Source organism: Oryctolagus cuniculus, chromosome 1, assembly GCF_964237555.1.
Source record: "Oryctolagus cuniculus chromosome 1, mOryCun1.1, whole genome shotgun sequence".
Taxonomy (NCBI): Eukaryota; Metazoa; Chordata; class Mammalia; order Lagomorpha; family Leporidae; genus Oryctolagus; species Oryctolagus cuniculus.
The window spans coordinates 80678944-80700644 of record NC_091432.1 but is presented as its reverse complement, the minus strand read 5'-3'; the positions used below and the strand labels follow the sequence as shown (position 1 = coordinate 80700644).

At 37.6% G+C, this 21701-nt stretch overlaps 1 protein-coding gene across 4 annotated transcripts in view; it reads right to left on the bottom strand.

The window, feature by feature from the left end:
• Nucleotides 1-1626: 1626 nt before the first annotated feature.
• Nucleotides 1627-21701, bottom strand: part of FOLH1 (folate hydrolase 1) — a 64424-nt gene continuing 44349 nt past the window's right edge. For all 4 annotated transcript variants that reach the window (XM_051820868.2, XM_070076646.1, XM_051820875.2 and 1 more), the window contains 6 exons: nucleotides 20657-20748; nucleotides 19810-19900; nucleotides 16716-16980; nucleotides 16247-16328; nucleotides 12024-12116; nucleotides 1627-2508 (listed from right to left, as the gene is read on the bottom strand). In XM_051820868.2, coding sequence (XP_051676828.2) covers nucleotides 2319-2508; nucleotides 12024-12116; nucleotides 16247-16328; nucleotides 16716-16980; nucleotides 19810-19900; nucleotides 20657-20748 — 813 coding nt within the window. In that variant the 3' untranslated portion in view covers nucleotides 1627-2318. The remainder of the gene's footprint in view (nucleotides 2509-12023; nucleotides 12117-16246; nucleotides 16329-16715; nucleotides 16981-19809; nucleotides 19901-20656; nucleotides 20749-21701) is intronic.

The following is a 21701-nucleotide window of genomic DNA, read 5'->3' as shown; positions in this document are numbered from 1 at the left end:
AGTCTTAGAACAGCCTTCTGTATCTTTGCCAATGTGCCCCACACCAACTGTTGATTTTCTATGTGTGCAATGGCATGAGTAGGTTTGAAAGTATTGTATCAGCCAGCGCCGTGGCTCACTAGGCTAATCCTCCACCTGCAGCACCGGAACACCGGGTCTAGTCCCAGTTGGGGCGCTGGATTCTGTCCCAGTTTCTCCTTTTCCAGTCCAGCTCTCTGCTGTGGCCCGGGAGTGCAGTGGAGGAGGGCCCAAGTGCTTGGGCCCTGTACCTGCACAGGAGACCAGGAGGAAGCACCTGGCTCCTGGCTTTGGATCAGCGCATTGTGCCGGCTGTAGCAGCCATTTGGGGGATGAACCAATGGGAGGAAGACCTTTCTCTCTGTCTCTCTCCCTCACTGTCTAACTCTGCCTGTCAAAAAAATTTAAAAAAAAATTGTATCAAACTTGATTCCCTGATGATACCAGTTCTCCTTAGATTTAATACTTAGTTCAACTTTTCAAGTTCACAATACTTTTCTATCATCAGGATAAAATTTGTGTTTTTATCCACAGGGAGAGGAAAACTAATGTGTTTATAGCCTCCAAATATGCAATCTTCAAAAGGTTCATGGAAATGTGCACTATGCAAAATATGGAAAACAATGCAAGTATTTAAAAAAAAAAATTTGAGCCTAAGTAAACTCATACTAACTTACAATTGAATGTCTGAACAAGATCTAGTTTGTCAGCCGGCGCCGCGGCTCACTAGGCTAATCCTCCGCCTGGCGGCGCCGGCACACCGGGTTCTAGTCCCGGTCGGGGCACCGGATTCTGTCCCGGTTGCCCCTCTTCCAGGCCAGCCCTCTGCTGTGGCCAGGGAGTGCAGTGGAGGATGGCCAAGGTGCTTGGGCCCTGTACCCCATGGGAGACCAGGAAAAGCACCTGGCTCCTGGCTCCTGCCATCAGATCAGCGCGGAGCGCCGGCCGCAGCGTGCCGACCGCGGCGGCCATTGGAGGGTGAACCAACGGCAAAGGAAGACCTTTCTCTCTGTCTCTCTCTCTCACTGTCCACTCTGCCTGTCAAAAAAAAAATAAATAAAAAAAAAATAAAAAAATAAAAAAAAAAGATCTAGTTTGTGTCACTAAGAAGAGTAAGATACCAGTTAAAAAAAAGATCTTCTGTCAGAGTAACATGAATTTTGCTAAAACTGAAGCAATTTATATAAACACCAAGCTGATGGTGAAACTTTGGTAGAAGAATGGTGAAATCATCGATGTTTCGTGAAAAGCTTATGAAGACAATGTCCCAAAGATTTCAATGTCCCAAAGAAATCCTCAATTTGCAAACTGAGAATTCATTTTAAGAATCTTTAAGATCATGTTCAAGATGAAGCCTGCAGTTTAGACCATACACATCAATCTACAAGGGAAAAAATGAATCTTGTTCATGCGCTTATTGCAGAAGACAAATGATTGAGAGCAGAAATGACAACCAATGCCATATACATCTCAACTATTTCAGCTTACATGATTGTGAGTGAAAATTAAAGTACAGCAGACTTGGTCCTCTATGGGCACCAAAACTGATGCACCCAGATAAGCTGCAGATAGAAGAGAGCTTTCAAAGAAGATTTGAAATAGGTGGGATCAAGATTCTAAAGTATTTATTTCAAGGATGGTAACAGGAGATTAAGCAGATCTTTCCCAGAACAATACTGAAAGCAAAGCATGATCAAAGCAAGGGATACCAGGAGATGGAAGGGGTTCAGTCAAAGCAAAAGCAGCCAGGTAAAGAATAAAGTTCATGGCAGTAGTTTTTAAAAATTCTCAAAGTCTACCTTTATTATTCATTGTTTACTTTCTCAAAGGCAAAAGAAATAATAACATCTGCTTATAATTAGAGTGGCATGGAAAAGTTAGCCAAAATGTTAGGCAAAAAAACACTGGAGAATCCTTCTTCCTAATGTTCCTGCATGTTCCTCTTACCAAGCAAGGCATCTAACTTACAGTCCTGATCTGGCTCCTACTAAGTTGTTTTTTACTAATTAAAAAAATTGTTTAAAGGGCACTGAATTTTCCTCAGTTTATAATATAGAAATATTGCATTGACATGGCAAAATTCCCAGAACACTCAACTTTTTAAGGGTGGACTAAAAAGATGGTATCGTCACTTACAATAGTGTCTTGAACTTGATGGAGCTTATGTGGATGAAGTTTTTATTTTTTACTTTATCTTTAAATTTAATTTTCCTACAAACTTTTGGGAAACAAATGGGCACTATGGTTCTTTCTGACTGATATACCATACAAATTCAGTTTGTGTTCTCTAAGGAATCTTCTTAGGCTACTTCTCTTAAAGTCCCTGCTGCAGCCTGCACTGTGAAGGCTGCAATAGCAATCTGTTTCTTCACTTCTTCCCACGCCTTGGAAGGGTCCTCTTTGTTTTCAATATCAAACAGAGCATCATAAATTCCTGGGAATGACACTCCTGCATATTTGTTGTGGCTGTTTGGAGCATAGATGACATGCCTGTTGATAAAATAGTTTAACGTTAGTTACCTAAATGATATGCAAGAGAGAAAAAAAAAGAACAGTCTATAGTTCCTGAATGACTTATCCATAATTTTATGATTTTAATAAACCACTTATAAACTGAACTTCTATGTTCAATTGTCCCCAAAGACTAGTATAAATATGTCCTGATTATATTTTGACTTTAAGCAAATAACAGTAACAATGATAGCAACACCAGCTGCTTACCCATTATTGGTGATATTTGTTATTTTTTTCCCAAACAAACCTTTTATTTAAGGAATGCAAACATCATGCATTTCATAAACACAACTTTAGGAACATAGTGATTCTTCCCACCCACACTCCCACCCTTCCTCCTCCCTTTCCTATTCTGCATCCTATTTTTTACTAAGACCTATTTTGAATTAACTTGGTACCAGAAGATTAATTCTGTACTAAGTAAAGAGTTCAACAAATTGTATGGAAAAAAAAAAAACTGCTCTTCAACAGTTGAGGTGAGGACTGTTCAAAGTCATTGCATCTTGAAGCTAATTTCACTTTCTTTAAAATCATTTTAAGAAACTTAATTAACTTTAAAGAAGAACCCAAGAATGATACATATTTTGTGAACACTTAGACATAATGATAACTTATGAGACCTAAGAATATCCTCCACTTAATAAAATGAAGTAAATCCTTGAGAACAAGCTTTACTATTAACTCTCATAATACAACTCTTTGAGGACAGAGGTCCTGCATGGGAAGTTAGTACACAGTGACTATTATTGTTAATTTAACAATTAACACTCTTATGTATAATGTCAGTGATCACCCAAGGGTCTTGATATGAGCTCCTCGGCTAAGGAAGCCTTTTGAATCCACAAACTCCTTCCACATTTAGAGAAGGCCATAAGCAAAGTGAAAGTTCTCTCCTTCCTTCAGAGAAAAGTACCTCCCTCTTTGATGACCAGTTCTTTCTACTGGCGTCTCACCCACAGAGATCCTTCATGTAGGCCACTTTTTGCAGCAGTGTCATGGCTTTCCATTCCTGAAATGCTCTCTTGGGCTTTTCAGCCGGAACAGAATGCTTTAAGGGCTGATTCTGAGGTCAGAGTGCTACTTAAAGTAATCATCATTCTATGAGTCTGCTCTATGGACTGCTTCCTATGTTGAAGTACTCATTCCTTTTTAATTTTATCTATTATCACCAAACACTTAATCCTATTTATATGATCATTTTAATATTTAATCCTATCTATATGATCACTTTAAGACTTAAAATGTTATTTTTAACCACCCACCCAGCTTAAGGAGATTTGGGGTTCCATGGCAAGTTTTCAAACTGTACACTTAGAAGTAAATCTGTAGGAATGTATGCAGAACTACACAGCTTCACAGCTACAAACTTCATACATTTCATTGTTACAACTTTAGGAACATATTGGTTCTTCCCACTGTGCCTGCCCTCCCACACACACTCCAACTTCCCTTCTCCCTTTTTTACTCCCACTCTTTTTACTAAGATGTATTTTCAATTAATTTTATACACATGTTTAACTTTATGTTAACAGCTCAACAAATATTATGGGGAGAAAACTGTTACTCAACAGTCAAGAGAAGGGCTGTTCAAAGTCATTGCTTCTCAAAGTGTCAATTTCATTTCTACATATTGCCTTTTAGGTGTTCTATTAGTTATCATAGATGAGGGAGAACATATGGTATTTGTCCCTTTGGGACTGTCATATTTCAATAAGTATGATGTCTTCAGTTTTATCCATTTTGTTGCAAATGACCAGATTTCATTTTTTTCTAAACTCTGTGGTATTCCATGGTATACATATCCCATAATTTTTTTATTCAGTCTTCAGTTGACAGACATTTGGGTTAATTACATGTCTTAACTATTGTTAGTTGAGCTGTAATAAACATGGGGTACAGTTAAGTCATTCATATGCTGATTTCATGTCCCTTGGGTAAATTCCCAGGCGTGGGGTGAAGAGGTCATATGGTAGGGCTCTATTCAGATTTCTGAGGCATCTCCATATCGTTTTCCATAGTGGCTTTAAAAACTTACATTCCCACCAACAGTGGGTTAGGATACCTATTTCCACATATCCTCGACAGCATTTGTTGTTTGTTGATTTCTGTATAAAAGCCATTCTTACTGGGGTGAGGTGAAACCTCATTGCTGTTTTGATTTGCATTTCCCTGATGGATAGTGATCCTGAGTATTTTTTCATGCATCTGTTGGCAATTTGGATTTCCTCTGATGAAAAATGTCTGTTTACAACCTTTGCTCATTTAATAACTGGGTAGTTTGTTTTGTTGTGGTTGAGTTTCTTCATTTCTTTATATATTCTTCTTATTAATCCTTTATCAGTTGCATAGTTTGCAAATAATTTCTCCTATTCTGTCAGTTTTCTATTCACTTTGCTGAGTGTTTCGTTTGCAGTACAGAAGCTTCTGAATTTGCTGCTATACCATTTGTCAATTTTGGCTTTGATTGTCTATATCTCTGTGGTCTTTTCCAAGAACTCTTTGTCTGTGCCAATGTCTTGAAGAGTTTCCCCAATGTTTATTTTTTATTTTTTATTATTTATTTGAAAAGTAGATTTACAGACAGTGAGAGAGAGAGAAACAGAGAGAAAGGTCTTCCCTCCAATGTTTCACTCCCCAAATGGCTGCAATGGCCAGAGCTATGCCAATCCGAAACCAGGAGCCAGGTGCCTCTTCCTGGTCTCCCATGTGGTTGCAGGGGCCCAAGCACTTGGGCCATCCTCCACTGCCCTCCTGGGCCACAACAGAGAGCTGGACTGAAAGAGGAGCAACTGGGACTAGAACCCAGCACCAATATGGGATGCCGGCACCACATGTAGAGGATTAACCTAGTGTGCCATGGCACTGGCCCACCACAATGTTCTCTAATAATTTGATGGTATAAGGTCATAGATTTAGGTCTTTAATCCACTAGGAGTGGATTTTTGTGTAAGGTATAAGGTAGGGGGATCCTGCTTCATACTTATGCATGTGGAAATCCAGTTTTCCCAGCACCATTTGTTGAAGAGACAGTCCTTACTCCAGAGTTTGGTTTTAGCTCCTTATTCAAATATAAGTGATTGTAGATGCTAGATTTATGGCTTTTCTATTCTATTCCATTGGTCTATCCATCTGTTTTTGCACCAGCACCAGGCTGTTTTGATTATAACTGCTTTATAGTATGTCTTGAAAACTGGTATTGTGATGCCTCTAGCTTTGTTTTCATTATATAAGATTGCTTTCACCAATTGAGGTCTCCTGTGCTTCCATATGAATTTCAGCATCATTTTTTCTAGGTCTGAGAAGAATGTCTTTAGTATTTTGATGGGTATCACATTGAATCTGTAAATTGCTTTCAATAGTATCAATATTTTTGATGAAATTGATTCTTCCAGTCCATTAACATGGAAGTTTTTCCATTATTTTGTATCTTCTTCTATTTCCTTCTTTAATGTTTTATAATTCTTACCACAGAGATCTTTGACATCTGTGGTTAAGATATTTAAATTTTGTTGTAGCTAACATGAATGGGATTGATCTTAGAAGTTCTTTCTTGGCTGTGGCCTGATTTGTGTATACAAGGTCTGTTGAATTTTTTGTGTTGATTTTATATCCTGCTACTTTACCAGACTCTTCTATGAGTTCCAACACTCTTAGTGGAGTCTTTTGTAACCCCTATATACAGAATCATCTCATCTGTAAATAGGGATAGTTTGACTTCCTCCTTCTCAAATTGTATCCATTTTATTTCTTTTGCTTGCCTAACAGCTCTGGCTAAAGCTTTCAGGACTATATTGAATAGCAATGGTGAGAGTGGGCATCCCCGTCTGGTTCTGGATCTATGGGAAGGTTTTCAACTTTTCTCCATTCAAGAGGATGCTGGCTGTGGGTTTGTCATAAATTGCCTTGATTCTGTTGAGAAATGTTTCTGCTATACCCAATTTGCTTAGAGTTTTCATCATGAAAGGGTGTTGTATTTTATCAAATGGTTCTTCTGCATCTATTGAGATGATCACATGCTTTTTGTTCTTCAGTTTGTTAATGTGATGTATCACATTCTTTAATTTGCATCCTAGGGGTAAATCACACTTGGTCCAGGTGGATGATCTTTCTGATGTGTTGTTGGGTTTGATTGGCTAGTATTTTGTTGAGGATTTTTGCATCTATGTTCATCAGGGAATTGGTCTATAGTTCTCTTTGTTGTATCTTCTTTACATTTCATTATTAAGGTGATTATGGTCTCATAGAAAGAATGTATGAATTCCTTTCCTTTTGTTTTGAATAATTTGAGAAAAGCTGGTGTTAGTTCTTCTTTAAATGTCTGATAGTATTCAGCAGTTAAGCCATCTGGTCCTGGACTTTTTTGGGGAGGGTCTTTATTATTGATTCAATTTCTGTCTTGTTTATGGGTCTGCTAAGGTTTTCTGTGTCTTCAAGGCTCAATTTAGGTAGTTTGTATGTGTCCCTTTCTTCTAGGTTTTCTGGTTTGTTGGCATACAGCTCTTTATAGTAATTTCTGGTGACTCTCTTTATGTGGTGTCTGCTGTTAACATTTCCTTTTTAATCTCTAATTTTATTAATTTGTGTTTACTCCCTCCTTTTTTTCTATTTTTTGGTTAGTTGGGCCAATGGCATGTCAATTTGGTTTATTTTTTCAAGAAAACAGCTCTTCATTTTGCTGATCTTTTCTATTTTTTTGTTTCAATTTTATTTCTTCTCTAATTTCCATTATTTCTTTTCCCCTTCTAGTTTTGGGTTTAGTTTGCTGTTGTTTTTCTAGGACCTTGAGATGCATTGATAGCTCATTTATTTAGTGCCTTTCCAATTTCTTGATGTAGGCACAAATTGCTATAAGCTTTCCTCTTAATTCTACTTTTGGTATATCCAATAAGTTTTGATATGTTGTGCTGTTGTCTCCATTTGTTTACAGAAATTTTTTGATTTCTCTTTTTTCTATGACCCACTGTTCATTCAGGAGCATGTTGTTCAGTCTCCACATGTTTGCTTATGTTCTTAATCATTACATAGTACCCTTCTTTGTCTATTTTAACAGTTTTTGTGCTAAAGTCTATTTTGTCTGATATTAAGATGACCACACCAGTCCTTTTTTGGTTTCTGTTGGTATGGGGTATCTTTTTTCCATCCTTTCACTTTCAGTCTGCATGCATTTTTGTTGGTGAGATATGTTTCTTGTAGGCATCAAATAGATGGGTTTTGTTTTTTAATCCATTCAGCCAGTCTGTCTTATAACTGGAGAGTTAAGGCCATTTACATTCAAAGTGATTGATAAGTAACAATTTTGCCCTGCCATTTTTCATAAATATTCCTTTTATTTTGGATTTCCTTTGTACTTTTGCTGGGAGCTTTCCTTCCTTTACCTTCTTCCATAGTGATGACTATGTTTTCATGTTTCTGTGGGCAGCACATCCTTATTATCTTTTGTAAGGCTGGATGAGTGGTGATAAATTCTTTCAATTTCTTTTTGTTATGAAAGGCCTTTATTTCACCTACATTCATAAATGAGAGCTTTGCAGGGTATAGCATTCTGAGTTGACAGTTTTTTCTCTCAAGACTTGGAGGACTGGTGCTGTGGTGTAGCAGGTAAGGCTGCCACCTGTAGTGCCAGCATCCTATATGGGCACCAGTTCAAGTCCTGGTGGCTCCACTTCTGGTCCAGCTCTCTTCTGTGGCCTGGAAAAGCAGTAAAAATGGCCCAAGTCCTTGGGACCCTGCACCTGCATGGAAGACCTTGAGGAAGCTTCTGGTTCCTGGCTTTGGATCAGCACAGCTCCAGCCATTGCAGCCAACTGGGGAGTGAACCAGCAGATGGAAGACCTCCCTCTCTCTCTCTCTCTCTCTCTCTCTCTCTCTCTCTCCCTCTGCCTCTCTGCCTCTCTGCCTCTCTTTCTCTCTGTGTGTAACTGAGTTTCAAATAAATAAATAAATCTTAAAAAAAATAAGACTTGGAATATATCTCTCCATTCTATCCTAGCCTGAAGGGTTTTCTGATGAGACATCCATTGTGAGTCTAATTGGAGATACTCTGAAAGTAATCTGGTGTTTCTCTCATGCACATTTTAGAATCTTTTCGTTATGTTTTACTGTGGAGAGTTTGACTACAATGTGCCATGGTGAAGATCTTTTATGGTCATATCTATTAAGAGTTCCATGTGCTTCCTGTGCTTGAATGAACATTTCTTTTTCCAAATTAGGGAGGTTTTCTGTAATAATTTAATTTAAAAGGCCATCTAATCCTTTCTTTCCAAGCCTTCAAGAACTCAACATACTTGTATGTTGGGTTCAACAAGACTTGTATGTTGGGTTGTTGGATAGTATCCTATAGATTCCCAAAAGTGTTTGTTTTTTTTTTTAGGTTTTCTAATTCATTCTTGTGTTTGTTCTGACTGTATAATTTCCTGTGCTTTGTCTTCTAAGTCAGATATTCTTTCTTCTGCTTCACTGATTCTGTTGTTATGGCTTTCTACTGTATTTTTTCTTTGTTCTATTGATTTCTTCATTTCCAAGATTTTATTTTGATGGGAGAAATTTTATTTCATGTCATGTATAGATTTCATTAGTTCATGGATTTGCTTCTGATTACTTCTAAGTAATCCTACAATCAATTTTTTTGAATTTCGTTTCTGACATGTCTTCAATCTCTTCATCTTCACATTCTAGTATTGAAGTGTCATGTTCTTTTGTGGGTGTCATGTTGTCTTCCTTATTCTTGTTTCTTGAATTGCTACATTTATTTGGCATTTGTGGAGATACTCATTGGTTTATTGTTTTTTTTTTTTCTCTGTGATGGCTATTATCTTTGTTCTATGCCTCTGTGGATTAGTGGAGTGTACACTTTTTCAGTGAATACCTAAAGGTATGTGGTAGGTGTGGCCATGGAGTTCTTCTAAGTGCTCCAGGGTGAAGGGGGTGCCCAAAATGACACACCCAGGTTGAGCGTGGTAAATCCCTTCTTCTTTTTTTTTTTTTTTAATCAGAGGGGAGGTTAATTTTCTGCTCTGCAGGTGTAGTCTCAGCTTACCTCCTATCCTCAAAGGAGACCAGTGCCTGAGTGCTAGCCCGAGTGGGTATAATATTTGACTGTACTGCCACAAGAACCACACAAAAGATCTGTGCAGTCCTCCATGTAAGCACAGACTCTTCAGCAATGACCCTTACCAAGCAATTAGGGAGCCCTGAGTGTCTGGAGCCTCCCACAGTGATTGCTCAAAGACCCAGCCACACGCTAAGTGCTCCCATGCAGACACAGTATTTTTACAATCCTAGCACACAAGCCTCCCACAGTCAACAGCACTCAGCCCCCTGTGGCTCCCTGCCAGACTCAGGCATCTCTTTCTAGCTGGTTGCCGGGTGCCAGCACATAGGCTGGCACAGCTGTTGTGTACATCCAAAATGGCACCCACCCTCTATTGGTTTGTTGCAGGACACCAGTGGGAGAGAGAAATGAGCCTCCCCCACCTCTATTTTCCCCTCTAATTTGGCATGCACATTGTCTCCACAGGATTCTAAGCCAAATTCCTGCAGGGCTGTTACCTCAGCTTTATCTTCAGTGGCTTGGGCTGCTGCAGATTGGTCTTACCTCACTCCAGAGCTGGTGCTGAGGTTCTTGGCTGCTGGAGTCCTGGAGTTGTATGTGTCCACACCCTTCATGTAGGGCCACAATTCCCTCCCATTTGTATGGAGTTTCCTCTGCTGTTTTTCCCTAACTCTTCCCTGAGATTGCACTCTCCTCAACTTTTTAAAACTATTTTCTCCTAGACTAGAGCAGTAAGCTCCCTCCCTATTCTGCTATCTTATTTTTTTTTTTTTGACAGGCAGAGTGGACAGTGAGAGAGAGAGACAGAGAGAAAGGTCTTCCTTTGCCATTGGTTCACCCTCCAATGGCCGCCGTGGCCGGCGCGCTGCGGCCGGCGCACCGCGCTGATCCGATGGCAGGAGCCAGGAGCCAGGTGCTTTTCCTGGTCTCCCATGGGGTGCAGGGCCCAAGCACCTGGGCCATCCTCCACTGCACTCCCTGGCCACAGCAGAGAGCTGGCCTGGAAGAGGGGCAACCGGGACAGAATCCGGCGCCCCAACCGGGACTAGAACCCGGTGTGCCGGCGCCGCTAGGCGGAGGATTAGCCTAGTGAGCCGCGGCGCCGGCTCCTATTCTGCTATCTTAATCCAATCTCCTCATGTTAGCTTTTAAAATTTTACTTGTAATTTTTTCATCCTAATATATAAATCATAAAAAGTGGACATCCATTTTTCATAGAGGAGGAAACAGCTCCAATAGGTTAAGTGATTTAATCATCTATCTTAATACACTTCTGCAAAATTTTAGTGCTTATATTTTCCTATATCACACTACCCCCTGAATTATACACAATATGACTATTGAAGTCCTGTTTGCAATCACCCAATTACTGATTGTGTATTTTTCTCTTCTTTAAAAAAGTTTCACTAACATGTTGGAACAATTTGTTTAAAGCATGAAGAATCATTGAAAACAATTTTGTAATATCCCACATGACGTAGGTAGAAGACTTTAAGACTTTTATTTCAAGAGTAAAGCCAGTTTATTCAATAGCCCTTTCCAGGACAAATTTCAAAGCAAAGAGGTAAAGAAATAAAAGGGTGCAGTCATGCTCACATTGACAAGCCAGTAAGCCTGTTTGGATGATGCCCCAACTCCAGACATGAATACTAAACAAAAACATCCCTGGATATGAAGGAAGAGACATTTCTAGCTCTCCAATGGTCTAATTCATTCTACAATACTCAGTAAGATGAGCCTGGGGATAACTGATATTTATCAGAAAGAGTTGTCAAGGTTTAGGGGAAAAACCCCCTAAATGTTAATATTAGAGGAATAAGTAAATAAATATATTATAAAATACTTATATGTACATAGATTTATTTTTCTGTGTATATATTAACATATATTTATAACAAGAAAATGGCTAAAATTAATATACACCAAAATATAAACATGATTTTATATTTGATGCAGTGGGGGAAGTTTTTATTTTCTGTCTGTAGCTCTCTGGATCTTCTAAATTGACAAATATAAACATATTTTCATAGTTAGAAACAAAAAATGGGGGCCAGCATTGTGGTTTAACAGGTAAAACCACCACCTGCAATGCTGGCATCCTATAGGGGTGCTGGTGCATGTCTAGCTGTTCCATTTTTTATCCAGCTCCCAGCTAATAGCTCTGGGAAAGAAGTTAAAGATCGTTCATATGTTTGGGCCCCTGTCAGTCATGTGGCAGACCTGGATGAAGCTTCTGGCTCTTGGCTATGGCCTGGCCCAGCCCTGGCCATTGTAAACTATGGAGTGAGCCAGTGGATGGAAGACCTCTTTCTCTGTCTCTCCCTCTTTCTCTGTAACTCTGACTCTCAAATAAATAAGTAAACCTTTAAAAGAAATTTCTGTTTCCACAGTGTAACAAATAAATAAAAATATTATAGAAAGGAATAATAATTTTTCTTACCTGTAGAAAGGTCTGTCTGGTAACCCTAAAGGATCAATGAAGGCTCGTTCCAGGAACATCAGTTGATCATTCACAATTCTCAACAGAATTGGGCTGAAAAAGGAAGCTAACACAGTTAAAACCTGAAGAAAATATGTATACTACCCAGAAAACTAAACATATAGAACAAAGTTAGACATGTTAGTATATTTAAATTACTGTACCATGCATTTTAAGAATATTATACACAGTTACTTCATTTTTAATAGGATTACACAGACTTATAAAACCACACAAGTATTTACATGTACCAGTGAAAACAATGATGGCAGTATTTGCATGGAAATAATTATTCATTGATAAACCTAGGTAAATAAATATAGGCAGGACTCCATTCATCTTAATTGGCCTAATAATCTACTCATAGAAGTAATATCAGTATTGAAATGAGATAATCCATTCATAGTAAGGTACCTGGCAAATTATGAAGATTTACCAAGTGACAGATGGTGGCAGTATACATAATAATAATAATAATAATAATAATAAAAGAAGATAAATCTATTACAAGTGCAAGATACTGTGTTTCCTCCATTTTTCAAAATATTTGAATGGCCGTGATACACCAAACATTTCTTGCTATAACAGAGTTCACAGCACAAAGCCTGGTGTTAGGGTACTGTTATTAAAGGAATCATTCAGTATTATTGAAAAATGTTTAGACCTTAATTTTTTATTATTTAGTTTTAATAACAGAATTTAGCAAATCACTTCCTGTGTGCCAATTACTATTTTAAATATTTGTAAGCATACTATTTTAATCTTCAGAGCAATTCTGAAAGTTGAGAAGAGTAATAGCCCCTGTCCTAGGTTAGACAATTACAGGTTAGCAGTTAAATTACTTGTTCAAGTTCACAGCTATTAAACTTTAGAGTGATAATTTCAGTATAATTTTTACAACTGCATTACATTAATGAAAAGGATACAGTAATAACTAAAATATCCACCATTTAGATTTAAGCTATTTTCAGCATTTATTTAGCCTCACAAATTCAGATTTTGTGATAGCATATAATGGGGCATAAACCTTATCTGTTAGCAGTTCACATAAAGGAAAGAGACAATTGAATAAAAGATAATTGCAATATGAAGCTATGTCAATCTAATTCACAAATCATTGTTTCAAATACAGAGATTCAGCACCAGTGTTATCATGTAGCAGGTTAAGTCTCCACCTGCAATGCTAGTATCCCATATGGGTGCTGGTTCAAATCATGGAGGTTCTACTTCTAATCCAGCTCTCTGCTAATATGCCTGGGAAAGAAGTGGAGGAAAGCCCACATTCTTGGGCACCTGCACCCATGTAGGAGACCTGGAAAAGTCTCCTGGCTCCGGGCTTTGGCCTGGTCCAGATCTGGCTGTTGCAACCATTTGGGGAGTGAATCAGCAGATGAAATCACAATCAATCAATCTTTCTCTCTCTCTCCATCCCTCCCTATCTCTCTGTAACTCTTTCAAATAAATAAATAAATCTTTTTAAAAAGGAGATCCATGTGGATACACAGACATACATCTAATTGCACAAGCGCCCACACCTCCCCCTCTAGATACCTAATCTTACGGCTACTGCTAAAGTCTCTCCAATGTTCCTCACATGGAGCGGAATGCAATTTGAGGTAACCATGGAAGGTCCATGCTCAGAACACCAGAGTTGAGTCAATAGGTCTCGAGGGTGACTGCTACGTGAGCTGGAAGATACTAAGAAGTCTACACCCTGTATCTTTTGGTGGGCCAAGGCACTGATCCAAGAAAAGCAAGATTGAGACTATCTTTTCCTTATGTTTCAGAATTTTTATGGAGAAATTCAATATCCAGTTTAACTCCTGCTATTCATCATTTACCATTAGTATGTACTGCAGTTATATCACGATTTGCAAACATCATATAGAGACATAGATTGTTCCTGTCATTTAGAGAGGATATGGCAAATACAGAAAGACTCGGGAAAGGGAGAGCTATGTGACCTAAGAAAACAATTCAATCCATGAGGCAGTTTTTCCAAAGTAAACTTACTTATTTTTTAAAAGATAGAAAATAAGCTTTACAGATTTATATGATGTTTAGGATCACCTTACAATACACTTGTAATTTTTTATTTGTTTTAGACCCAAGAAATTTGGAAAAAAAAGTTGAGTATAAGACAAAATTCTCCCATATTTATCTCAGCATAATACAATTGTTATACTAATCATTTTACTCCCTATAAATTTTTTGCTATTTTCATTCAGTAAAAAATAACTATATTATTTTATATTCTTTGTTTACTACCCATTTTATTGTAAGTATCGTTATATTATCTTTAGAATTATCAATTTTAATGATAATAAATGTTCAAATGGTATATATCTAATTTTTTAGGTAGCTTCTCTCCTTAGGCATTATGTTGTTTTGAATTATTCAATGTCACAATTCTATAATTCATATTTTTCTCAAGAACTTTTTTCCTCCCAAACTTGAATCTTTTTCATAAGAAAAAATTAGAGAAATGTAAACACTATTTCTAAGCATAAGGACACAATAATGGCATTAGAAACTTATTATATATTTATGTTTTTCAAAAAATGTTAAAATTGTGGCCAGCATTGTGGCATAATGGGTTAAACTATGGCTTACAAAGCCAGAATCCTATATGGGCAACAATTAGAGTCCCATGTGCTCTACTTGTGATCCAGCTCTCTGCTAAGGCATCTGGGAAAGCAATGGAATATGACCCAAGCCCTAGGGCTCCTGTACCCACATGGGAGACCTGGATCAAGCTTCTGGCTTTGGCTTGGACTAGCCCTGGGTATGTGCAGCCATTTGGGGAGTGAATCAGTAGGTGGAGGATCTCTCTCTATCTCTTCCTCTCTCTATAATTCTGATTTTCAAATAAATAAATTTTTAAACAAAAAGCATTAAAATAATTTACAATGCTATTAGACATATATGACAGCATTTGTTTCAGTGTACTGCCTATAGCAGTGGACAAAACTAGCATTTAAATTGTAATTGACTTGATATAAAATAGCAAAACGCTATTTTAATTTATATTTGTGAACTTAATATTTTACTGTATGTGTCTTTACAGGTAATATCTTCTCTATGAATTATCTTACCCATTGCCAATACTTTCAACTTTATTCTTTTGGATTTTATCAATTTTCAAAACAAATCTTCATGATGTACATTAGTCTGTTTCCATATTGACAGGGACGGAAGTTTTCAATTCCTTTTTCTTTGCTTTTGAGTGTGAATTTTCATACTTTGGACTATTTTAATATTCTCAAGTCTTATAACATTGAATATTCCCCTTTGTTTTTAAACTTGGCATCTCTTTCAAAAAATTCCCATTTTAATAAATAATTCTTCTGTTCCTGTTGTTAATGTTTGCATAAAATCTGAAGTGGGAATCTGAGTTTACTTTTTTATCAGTTGTTTAAAGTTTTTACACAATATTATTGTTGAATGAATATTTCCTCTGATGTTTTCTGTATTCTTAATTACAAATAGTTACTTATACTTAGATATCATTGGGCCTATTTCTAGATAGTGTATTCTTATCTTTGTATTTCTGCATCAGTTACCACGCATTTGGTATTTATGCCATGATACTGTTTGTTCACCCTCAAAATTCTGCTTAAATTTCTTTTACTTCGTTATTCCCAAAGTTTTTCTTTCTACCCTTAAAATTTTGTTCAAATTAAGTATTATACATAGAATTAACCTGAAATGTTTAACATTTCCAAAAATAAAAACTCCACAATATTTACTCTTCTGGATAAAATAATTTTCCCAGCTGGAAGTAGAAATGAGGAGTACAGGTAATGAATTCAAGAGGCAGAAATGTGTGCTCTGGGAATAGGAGGATTTAGTTGAAATATGATGTACAGATATTGAAGAAATACAGAAAAATGCTGGGAAAAGCTGGAGTCACATGTAAGAGTACCTTCTGTGCTCAGGTGGATGGGTAGGTTGTCAGGAATCAGTTGGCAAATCATACACTGCTGAGAAGAACAGTTCCCACTAAATGTCAGAAACCAGGCTTTGAGAGAGACATGGAAATCCTGTGTAGTTTGCATTATAGTGGAGAGACAGAAAACAGCAAAAAGATTCCACAGATATTTCAACAATAAAGACATAAATTAGTACTTCTTTTGAATATCTACTATGTACCTACTGTAGGCATAAATATATGTACAACATACTTGGTTTTGTCGAAGTCTTGGAGTCTCTCATTGAATTTAGAAGCAATTTCTGTAAAATTCTCTACTGCAGAAAAAAGTGAATCTGAAATAGAAATTGGGATCATAAAAAGCTTTAAGAACATAACACTCCCATCCAAGTACTAACCAGTCTCAAGGCTGCTTAGCTTCTGAGATCCTCCTAGATCAGGCACGTTCAGGGTTGTATGGCTGTAGACAACAATGTTGTTCTATACTTCAAGATAAGGGAACAATATAGAAAGTAATCCTCTTCTGGGATTTACAAAGTATTTCTCTTTCATGTGTTATAAAATATAAGCATTCAATCAATGGGAATATATTTATAGACATAAACAAAATATTCAATAAAATGGAATAGGAAAAAATAATAAATGACCAGATGTAGGCCACTGATTTTAGATTAACAGAAACACAAAAATAAGACATTTTGGAAAGAGGAAGTATAGCATACCAAATGATACCCCATATGTTTTCATTTCCTGTAGATGTTGCATTGAAATATTGTAGATTTTGTCAGCATAATTTCTTAAAACTGTAGCATAATCTCGACAGTCAAAGGGGAGCACCAAGGAACTGGCTAGTTCAAATACTAGCCCTCCGCGAACCTGGGCCACAGTGAGGTGATATTTAAATGTTGGGTCATAAAATTTTTCCACCAATTCGTATGTTTCATAGACACTGTGATACAGTGGATAGCTGCTGAATTTGTAGATGTCCTACAAAAGAATATCAAAATATATCTTTTGTATATTTATTTATATCATTTGTAAATATAACATATATTTATTATAACAAAATGCCTGGGACAGCATTAACTATATTTACTGTGAATTGCTGATTTGTGTCATTTTAAAATCAATTTTAGAGATTTTTTTAAATTTATTTTCCTCCCATAGAAAACTTTTAGTTAAGGAACACAGACTTCATGCATTTCATAAGTATAACTTTAAGAATATAGTGATTCTTCCCACCATATCTGCCCTCCCACCAACTCTCCCACACTCCTCTTCCTCTTCCCTCTTCCATTCTCAGTCCCATTTTCCACTAAGATCCATTTTTTAATAACTTTATATGCAGAAGACCAACTCTGTACTAAGTAAAGAGTTCGACAATTTGCACAGGGAAAAAAAATGGAACAAAACAAAAAAAAAATTGTTCCTCAACAGTTGAGACAAGGGTTTCTCAAAGTCATTGAATATTGAAGTTAATTCCATCTTTTTTTTTTTTTAGAAACTTAATTAACTGTAAAGAAGCACCCAAGAATGATACAGCTTTTGCGAGCACTTAGACATAATTATAAAACAACTCTTTGTTGACAGAGGTCCTGCACGGGAAGTTAGTGCACAGTGACTCTTGTTGTTAATTTAACAATTAATACTCCTATGTATGTCAGTGAAAACTCGAGGCTGTTGATATGAGCTGCCTAGGCTAGGGAAGTCTTTTGAATTCACAACCCCTTAAGTATTTAGACAAGGCCAGAAGCAAAGCAAAAGTTCTCTCCTCCCTTCAGAGAAAAGTACCTCTTTCTTTGACGACTTTCCACTGAGGTCTCACCCACCAAGGTCCTTCATGTAGGACATTTTTTGCCACAGTATCTTAGCGTTACACACCTGAGATTCTCTCATGGGCTTTTCAGCCAGACCAGAATGATTTAAGGGCTGATTCTGAGGTCAGAGTGCTATTTAAAGCGAAGACCTTATTTTTTGTTGTTGATACAGAACGCTTTGTATGGTGGTGTGCTGAAGAGATTCTGGAATTATCCTGCCAGGGTTTAAATCTCAGCTTCAGGAATTTGTACCAAAAAAAAAAAAAAAAATGTGGGCAGTCACTTGTTCTTTCTTTGAGATAGTATTCTCATATGGAAAATATGGATAGTATTGATATCTACCCTCATCATTATTTCCTAGATAGCCCTGCCTAAATCCTTATTCCAATGTCAAGAGATTAAAGATTTTCTCTATGGAAGAATAACAAGCTCAAGGGCAAGGGCCTCTGGAGATTTAGTACTGGCTGTAAATCTACAGCTGTCCTAGCTGCATTTGGAACTGAGCTCAGTCTCTTACCCCTCCTGCAATATCCTCATGGTGAAAGTCTTGAATAAAGTCTTCGTTAACACCTTCACAAGTGTAAGAACATATTTCCTTTAACTACATAAAACCGAAAAATGAAAACTTGAAGAGCTTTTCATCTGATGAACAGAAATCATGTTTGGGATGGGGATGGAAGGGAGAAGACGATGCTTTTAATGACAAGCTTTTTTTTTTTTTTTTTTTTTTTTTTTTTTTTTTGACAGGCAGAGTGGACAGTGAGAGAGAGAGAGAGAGAGAAAGGTCTTCCTTTTACTGTTGATTCACCCTCCAATGGCTGCTGCGGCCGGCGCATCACGCCAATCCAAAGCCAGGAGCCAGGTGCTTCCTCCTGGTCTCCCATGCAGGTGCAGGGCCCAAGGACCTGGGCCATCCTCCACTGCACTCCTGGGCCACAGCAGATAGCTGGACTGGAAGAGGAACAACGGGACAGAATCCGGCGCCCCAACCGGGATTAGAACCTGGTGTGCTGGTGCCGCAGGCAGAGGATTAGCCTAGTGAGCCACAGCGCTGGCCTATGCTTTAACCAAGCTAAGTCATATTTTATAAACTATATGCTAGTTTGATTGAAACGAAAGCTAAAGGCTGGCACCGCGGCTCACTAGGCTAATCCTCCGCCTTGCAGCACTGGCACACCGGGTTCTAGTCCCGGTCGGGGCGCCGGATTCTGTCCCGGTTGCCCCTCTTCCAGGCCAGCTCTCTGCTGTGGCCAGGGAGTGCAGTGGAGGATGGCCCAGGTGCTTGGGCCCTGCACCCACATGGGAGACCAGGAGAAGCACCTGGCTCTTGGCTTTGGATCAGCGTGATGTGCTGGCCGCGGCGGCCATTGGGGGGTGAACCAACGGCAAAGGAAGTCCTTTCTCTCTGTCTCTCTCTCTCACTGTCCACTCTGCCTGTCAAAAAAAATAAAATAAATAAAATAAAATAAAATAAAATAAAATAAAAAAGAAATGAAAGCTGAAATACTTACCAACCACAACAAAAGGAAAGGAATATGACTTCTATGTGGCCACTGTGTATTATGCCTTTTGTTATTCAACAATTTTTCATTTGTTTAATGGTTAAAGCAGTAATAAGAAAAATCTAAATATTTGTAGTTCCTGTTACTGATTAATTTTAATTGTAAAAAGAAAAGCCAAAAATAATTCCTTCATTTCTAATTTAAATGACCAAATTCATGTAGTACCTCTGAATAAAACAAAGTATAAGGGAATAAATGGAAGTTCAATTTTGTAGACATGACTCCTGGTGGCAAATGACACTTTAATATAGGTCTTTCCATATCAGATGCAGGAACTACCACATGCAATAGTAGCACCATCAACCATTGAGTCTTCTCCCTTCTGCTTTCAAAATTCTCTACTGCCCTAATGTTGGAGTCATATCCGAAGTAAGAACTATTTGCTTAGTTTAGATATATTTATAAATAATCTTGAAAAATTATTGAGATAGACTCACCCAATTTTTAGTATAACGTGCTCTGCCTGCAGCAATTCCAAGTCTTTGGAAAAAGACCTCAAAGTCATTACCAGATCCCAACTTGCTAATGCTATTAGGGATAAAATAACAGAGTTATTGCAGTATAATTTCTTCATCAAATACAGATATACAACCAGTTAAACTAAACTCTATTCTTACTACTATAATTTTAAATGTATATACTTAGTTAGCAAAAAATGAGAGGAATATTAGTTCTAGTTATAAAATATCTTTCTGGAGATGTTTCTTTTATGTCACATTTTAAAAAAGACTCGAAGTTGGAAAATGTTTTTATAAATTGATTCATTCTATTTAGTATCTATATTTATTGTTAGTGATAAAGAAATCACTTTCAGATGATTCAGATGTAGATTCTTTTCCTAATATTTTAAATTGTTCTTATTGTTGGTATTTACTATTTTAGACCACTAAAATATGCATGTAAAGATACAACTAATACTGAAGTAGTGCTTGCATTTTTTTAGAGAAGTAAAAATATTTGTAAACTGCATGATGTTTGGAAAAAGGAATAATTAGAGTGATGAGAAGACAAAAACATGAGGGAATTGTTTTCCAGCATTAGCTCCACTGTAACTTTTTTATGTAGCAGGTGTATTTATTACTTATTCTAGTAAGAATTATTTTGGATGGCTACAGAGTTAACTTTAAAACATAAATAACTTTTCATTTATGAAGCAATACATTTCCTTTTTCAGTTGTTAGAGCATTTTGAAAGTTAATTTTGAATCAATGATTAAAATAAAATATACTTGTATTTTTAAAACAATCCCGCACTGCAATAAAAATTCAAGTTTTGTTTGTTTACCTGGGCCTGCCACTGAACTCCAGTGAAGGACTTTTTTCATTCCAGCTTTCATAAAGAGATTTGCCTTCAAAGCCTTCATCAGGACTTTGCAGCTACATAAATCAAAAGGAAACAGAAAACACTTACAAATCACATATATCGAAACCTGAATGTCCACACACAATAAATACATATACACACAAGACAAGAAGAGAGGATTTTGGTTTTCTGTTTGTTTAAAGATTTTATTGATTGATTGATTGGAGAGGTAGAGCCACACACAGAGAGAGGGAGAGACAGAGAAAGTTCTTCCATCTGCTGGTTCGCTCCTCAAATAGCCACAACAGCCAGACTGAGTTGATCTGAAGCCAGGAGCTTCTTCCTGGTCTCACTCGTGGGTGTAGAGGCCCAAGGACTTGGGCCATCTACTGCTTTCTTAGGCCATAGCAGAGAGCTGGATTGGAAGAGGAGCAGCTGGGACTCGAAATGGCATGCACCCATGTAGGATGGTGGCGCCACAGGCGGAGGCTTAGCCCACTATGCCACAGTGCTAGCTTGAAAAGAGGATTTTGAACGTTTTCACCATAAAGCAATGAGAAACACTGGAGGTGACAGGTATATTTTCCCTGATTTGGACATTACATAATGTATGCACATAGTGAGACCTCACATGGCACCATTAATCTGCCTAATTTTTATTTCTCACAAATTTTAAAAGATAACTGAGCTGCCACTCGGGCCTAGTGGGGCCAGTGGATCGAAACCTGAGGCAAAAAGGAAGGAAGCTACAAAGTCTCAGCTAGTCTCGGTGCCGAGGTGAGCTGCCCGTGGAATTCAGCACCTGGTGTTTCTATAATACTCTAACTCAGTCACGTAGAGCCTTTAACTCTTCCTGTGCCCTGAATTAATCGATATCATTATCTTAAGGAGTATTAACTAGTTATAAAACTAAGGAATCAAACCATAAGACCGAGTTTTGGTTTAATTACTGCTCAAGCTGTGTGACTTTGGTGGTGGATGCTCATGGAGTTCACTTTCCTCCTTTTCAAAAGGAAGGTCTTGGCAG